This window comes from Salvia splendens, chromosome 19 (assembly GCF_004379255.2).
Source record: "Salvia splendens isolate huo1 chromosome 19, SspV2, whole genome shotgun sequence".
In the NCBI taxonomy this organism is placed as follows: domain Eukaryota; kingdom Viridiplantae; phylum Streptophyta; class Magnoliopsida; order Lamiales; family Lamiaceae; genus Salvia; species Salvia splendens.
The window spans coordinates 11,097,410-11,103,482 of record NC_056050.1 but is presented as its reverse complement, the minus strand read 5'-3'; the positions used below and the strand labels follow the sequence as shown (position 1 = coordinate 11,103,482).

The 6,073-nt window shown below is 42.2% G+C and overlaps 2 protein-coding genes across 2 annotated transcripts; both read right to left on the bottom strand.

The window, feature by feature from the left end:
- Positions 1-2,842: 2,842 nt before the first annotated feature.
- Positions 2,843-3,907, bottom strand: LOC121779021. Its single transcript, XM_042176376.1, has 2 exons — positions 3,587-3,907; positions 2,843-3,518 (listed from the first exon to the last, which is right to left on the bottom strand). The coding sequence occupies exons 1-2, from the start codon at positions 3,905-3,907 to the stop codon at positions 3,000-3,002; spliced, it is 840 nt and encodes a 279-aa protein (XP_042032310.1). The 3' UTR covers positions 2,843-2,999.
- A 7-nt stretch (positions 3,908-3,914) lies between these two features.
- LOC121779020 (protein MAIN-LIKE 1-like) lies at positions 3,915-5,869 on the bottom strand. The gene is made up of 3 exons (XM_042176375.1): positions 4,263-5,869; positions 4,096-4,183; positions 3,915-4,016 (listed from the first exon to the last, which is right to left on the bottom strand). The coding sequence occupies exons 1-3, from the start codon at positions 5,114-5,116 to the stop codon at positions 3,915-3,917; spliced, it is 1,044 nt and encodes a 347-aa protein (XP_042032309.1). The 5' UTR covers positions 5,117-5,869.
- Positions 5,870-6,073: the final 204 nt, after the last annotated feature.

The following is a 6,073-nucleotide window of genomic DNA, read 5'->3' as shown; positions in this document are numbered from 1 at the left end:
AGTTTTGATCCAAAAAACTTTGAGTCTGATGATCTCAATGTGCATTATTGGAGTGAAAAAGATCCGAGCAATGTCGGGTTGCATACTAAATTTAAAACCAAATTGGAATTGAAGTCAGCTGTCACTCATTGGCATTTGAAAAAAATCCGCCAATATACAGTCGTTTGAAAGTAAAGGAAAGAGATGGCATGCAGTTTGTAAGTGGCCACAAGGAAATCCGAAAGATAAGTCCTTACCTAAATGTTTGTGGGAGTGCCGAGCAACACTGAGGAAGCATGATGAACACTGGCAAATTAGAGTGTTTAGCACTGCTCATACTTGCATGGGGGATCGTAATTATAATGGGCACGCTAATCTTACGTCGGGTATGATAGCGTTGAGTGTTCGCCATCAAATAGAAAACGATCCTTGCTACAAGGTAAAAGCAATTGTGGCGGATATTGAAAATAGATTTCATGTGAAAGTTAGTTACAAGAAAGCATGGTATGCTCGGAGGACAGCTATTGAGCTTGTGTATGGTTCGTGGGAGTGGAATTTCAAAGTTTTACCAGCTTATTTGAATGAGGTGCAAAGACAAAATCCTGGACACAATTTGTCGAATGGTTGCATGATGACAGATCAAGCAACGGTATGAACAAGGTTTTCAAGTACGTATTTTGGGCTTTTGGTCCAGCTTGTGGAGGCTTTTCAACTATGCAAACCAGTTTTAAACGTTGAGTGGAACTCAATTCTACGTGGACGATTTCGAGGTAAACTCTTTATTGCCGTTGGATTTGATGCTAATAAGAAATGTTTGCCTATTGCATATGCCATTGTTGATGAGGAGAACCATACAAAGTTGGAATTGGTTTATGGAACGTATTAGACTTCACGTGGAAAAGCATGAAATATGTGTAATATCAGATAGGCATGTGGGAATCATAGATGCAATGAATTCTCCCATATGGAAAGAAGAACCCAATGTGTGGGCATCCACCGATTTTTGCTTGGTACATGTTAGAAAGAATGTTTTGCAGAATCATAAAGGCATCATGGTAAAAAGACTTGTTTGGAAAATTGGTATTGCTACCAAGAAACGCAAGTTTAAGAACAGACGTCGTTTACTTCGAACCATCAACGACGAGGCCGTGCAGTACCTTGATGCCGTGGAGTTAGAAAAATGGAGTTTGGCGTATGACAAACACAAACGATGGGGTGAGATGACCACTAATATGGTGGAATCTTACAACAATGTGTTGAGAGGCGCAAGACAACTCCCAATTAAAGCTTGCATTGATCTGATATTTTGGAGGACAATAGAATGGTTTAATGAGCGGTCACTTGCAGCAACACAGTGTGCCACACCACTTACCCCGTGGGCCCATGCAAAGGTGTGTAAATCTGATGTAAAAGGTCAATTACATAATGTGAGAGTCCCAAACACAATTGCAGGGCTTTATGTGGTTCGAACAAAGAGTCGAATTGGTGGAAAGGGTGGTAATAAGTGGAAGGTAAAGTACTTGGAGTCGAACTGCAAATGTCAAAAGTGGCAGATGTGGAGACTTCCATGTTCACATGCAGCGGCAGTTGCGCGGTTTAGAAACGAGCCCATGCTGTCGCTTGTTGATAACGTATACCGCACAAGTGTTTGGGTACACCAATATTCTACGGTGTTCAATCCAATCAGACACCAAGATTATTGGGCCGTGCCTGAATGGACTTTGCAATGTTCACGAGCTCAGTTAATGCCTAAAAGTCGCGGTCGATACCGTACTACTAGGATTCGTAATCAGATGGATGTCCGTGAAACTGACCAGCCACGAACCCAACGCCGATGTAAACATTGCCGTCAACCAGGGCACGACAGACGCAACTGCCCGAATGCTCGTTCGAGGATGGATACTCAGTTGGTAGATGATGCCGCTCACGATTTTATGCCTCCACCTCCATCAAGATCTGCAGTTCGAGGTCGTCATTCTATCAGCCACACTGATGATGCCTCTCACGATTTTATGCCTCCACCTCCACCAACATCTGCAGTTCGAGGTCGTCATTCTGTCAGCCACACTGGTTATACAGGCGAAGACATCGGGCTCGGTGATATCCCACATTCTCCACCTAGGTCTTATGTGCGAGACGATTTTTTCGGGGTTGATCTAGAGAATGTCGTTGTGCAAGATACTCCTCCGTCTAGACTCTCCACCGCCAGAATCGGAAAGGGTATCCGTAGCTTCTTTACCCGGAGAAGGCGAGACAATTGAACGTGTAACAACTATTTAGTTGAATTGAACATTGTTCTGTTTATAATCGTAGATATTTATTGAATTGAACATTGTAATGTTATACTTACATTTTGGCTTGAATCGAAACACACGAAATGTTATACTTATATTTTGGCTTGGGCTGTTTTTTTAACTAAAACACGCCATTGAAGTTGGCGTGGTTTGGTAAAAACGCCTATGCGATTGGCGTGTTTTAGTAAAAAACGCCTATGCGGTTGGCGTGTTTGTGATAAAACGCCAACCTAAGTGGCGTGTTTTAAAAACGCCAACTGGTATTGGCGTGTTTGTTCAGTAGCTCAACCTCCGCGTTGGAAAAACGCCATCAAAAATTTGCCCATCTTAAAAACGCCATTGTGAGTGGCGTGATTAAAAAACGCATATGGAGTTGGCGTGTTTTAGTTATAAAAACGCCATTGTGAGTGGCGTTATTTAAAAACGCCATCATAAGTGGCGTGTTATCAAAAAAACGCCTATCAGGTTGGCGTGTTTGTTCAGTAGCTCAGCCACGGCGTGTGTTACCAAACTTAAAAACGCCATCTTGAATGGCGTGTTTGCAAATAGCCCAATTATCTAATATAAAAACCGCGCATTTATCAACTTACAATATAAATACGGGAAATCAATGAAAACCACCAATATCAATAGAATATATCAAATTACTAATATGAAGCGGTCAAATCAATAAAAAAACACCAATTTATATAGAATGTATCAAATTACAACCAACACCAATAAAAATCACTCGTCTCGCCTTTTCCGCATAAACAGACTACGGATTCCCTTCCCGATACTGGTCTTAGGGATTCTGGACGGAGGAGTATCTTCAACGACAGCATTCTCTAAATCAACATCAAAAAAGTCGTCTCTCACAGAAGACCGAGGTGGAGATTGTTGATCGCTGAGACCGATATCTTCTCCTGTACCACCCGTGTGGCTGACAGAGTGACGACCCCGCACGGCAGATCTTGGTGGAGGAGGAGCCTCAAAATCGTCATCAGAATCATCAACCAATTGAGTATCCATCCTTGATGATGACGACTGTCCACCAACTTTCTTCTTTCCACGCCGCTTCGCTTTTTGCCGCACGGGCACCTCGATGTCCATCTCAGAGCGCTGGGAAGGACGGTAGTCCATCGTCTCAGCTTCCCCACATATCTGGAGGCCATGTTCAACCATCCTCGAAATGGTGAATAAATCCGGCCGTCCTGACATGTCTTGCTCCCTAAGAAAGTGGCGTATTTTGTGAAGGGTATCCACCTACAATTTTCAGTGTTAATTACATTTCATCATATGAATATAAATAAAGAATAGTTGTTGAAATTTACCGCGTAGTGATGAGAGGCCGCCGTTTCATGGAAGCCCTCAGGAGCATGCACGCCGGGTTTTGTTAGGTACACCACGGTTATCCGGCGAAACCAATCCATGTACTCATCAGTAGCAACAGGCTCGAATGAGTACTCCAAATCAACATACACCGTGTCGTGCCTATTATGCCAATCTTGTATATGCTTGGCGTGCCACTCAACCCAGTTCCGACCTGCTTTGCCACGGCGATCCTGTTTCGTAAAATCAGTTCCGTGGAACCGGTCGACAAGCGGGATATACGGTTGGACAATCCCAAACTGTCGCAGCACTCGCTGTGGCATGTGTGGCTCAACCATATTCCAGCAGATTAGTGTTGTCATCGACGTCCATATAGGGACCGGCAACACAAATATCCGCCAGATTTCGATTGACGTACGGCCTCCAAATAAACTAAATATGAAACTTATTTAGTCAAAACAAGTTCAATCAAAAACAGCAATCTAGCAATAATTTAGGTTATGTAAATTACCTGATTGGCATGCATTGTTGAGAACTGATCTCTGAAAGTTTCAATGCAATGTCCGGGTGCTTTTACATAAGAGGCCCGACCAGTCCACCTACAAAAATTAAATTATGAGCGAACAACACAAAAATCAATAACAATTATGCTTAAAAAGTAATTAGTGGACAACTTACGCGACTGCACATGGTAAGTAGTCTACGGGCGTGGGGTTCAGCATCTGCGGTCTAATAATTGGGATTCTCTCCCAAGCCCACAGCTGTAACAATGTAAGAGCTCCCCCGACATCGGTCCTCTTACCAAGTGCAGCTTCACATAGATTGTGGTACAAGCAGGCAAGAGTCGCACCTCCCCAGCTATAGCTACCACATTGTTCTATATCCATGAAAAACTGAAGGTAGAAGAAGGGAATTTTATTACCGGTGGCGTTCGGGATCAGTAGACCACCCAGTAACAGCAGACAATACACACGAGCACGTTGATTGTACATGTATTGCTCGTGGTCATCACTCAGCTCAATCCGCAGTTGGTTTGATAAGCTTGTCTGCTTCCAGTTCATTTCTTTTAGATCAACTGCATCTGGAATAAAGCCAAGAAAATCCAAACAAACATCCTTCCAATATCCGACATCCTTAGTGGGGATGTAACCCGTCAGAGGCTCACCGTCAGTTTTGAGGCCCCATAAGACCTCCACGTCTTCTAAGCTCACAGTCGCTTCACCGACTGGAAAATGAAACGTATGAGTCTCAGGCCTCCAACGTTCGATCAAAGCGGTGATAAGATGGTGGTCAATGTCTTTCGGTTGACCACACCTCAACATCCCGCCGAACCCCATCTCATCTATAACCGCCAAAACACGAGGATTTATGGGAACATCCCATATGATTCCTTCGTATCTTCTACACCGTACGTCTTCCGATGGCACTCCTGCCCATATGTTATTAGAGACGTGTTGTCTCTGCAGATATAATACGGAGGGGTCCTCAGGACCACATAAGAGCCGACGACGAGAAGTTGAAGAAGATGCCATAAATTACCTACACACATTCATATTCCAAATTAAACAATAAACAAACCTAAACAAATTCAATAATTACAAACAATTTTATACAATATCACAAAATGGAACACCTATATCAAATAATTCACAATACACAACTTCAACATCATAACACAATTCACCTACACAAAAGTAACCGTTCAAATGCACAATATACATCAATTCTCCACAAATTCAACTTACCCAATTTTAGTTTGACCAACCTAACAATTTCAATTTCAATTTCAACCTAACAATATACACAATATTAACAATTCAAACTACAAACAAAGACACTAACCAACACCCACATAAACCAAATCAATTTGCCCAATTTTCAAGTTTTAAAACCCTACGATTTTGGTTTATAATCAAATTTATACACAAATTCACTTAAATCCAAACAACCCAACATAATAATCAACACTAACGTCATACAAATAATCCATATGCACAATATTTCAACTCAAATTGCAACCCATTACAAACCCTAGCTAAGTATCCAACAATTACTCTAATAATGTAAAAGATAAGTATACTAACCAAATAAATTGGAAGATTTTGGGGAAAACTAGTACCGATTGATAAATGGAGGGCGAAATCACGGAGAGTAGGAGGAATTCCCGACGAGAGGCGCTGCTACTATGGAAAATCGCGAATGGTGTGTGGTGTGTGTTTTTCGCGATTTGGAAGATGAGGGGCTGCTATAACAGTCTGTAAAAACCCGCCATTGGGGTTGGCGTTTTTTATGTAAACCGCCAATGTAGTTGGCGTTTCTGTACTTAAAGACGCCAACTTCGAAGGCGTCTTTTAGAAAATACGCAATTTCCGTCGGTGTTTTTTATTTCATAAACACGCCTTCGCAATTGGCGTTTTTAGGTAGTAAACGCCAACACAATTGGCGTGTTTTAACGTAACTGTAATGGGAGACAATACGGGGCAAAATAC

Excerpts from the sequence above, each read along its gene's own strand:
- LOC121779021 (XM_042176376.1), bottom strand. The coding sequence starts at position 3,907 with ATGCCACAGCGAGTGCTGCGACAGTTTGGGATTGTCCAACCGTATATC. Across the intron at positions 3,519-3,586 it reads CGGCCTCTCATCACTACGCG|GTGGATACCCTTCACAAAAT; the intron begins GTAAATTTCAAC and ends TGAAAATTGTAG.
- LOC121779020 (XM_042176375.1), bottom strand. The coding sequence starts at position 5,116 with ATGGCATCTTCTTCAACTTCTCGTCGTCGGCTCTTATGTGGTCCTGAG. Across the intron at positions 4,184-4,262 it reads TACTTACCATGTGCAGTCGC|GTGGACTGGTCGGGCCTCTT; the intron begins GTAAGTTGTCCA and ends TAATTTTTGTAG. Across the intron at positions 4,017-4,095 it reads CAACAATGCATGCCAATCAG|TTTATTTGGAGGCCGTACGT; the intron begins GTAATTTACATA and ends TTTCATATTTAG.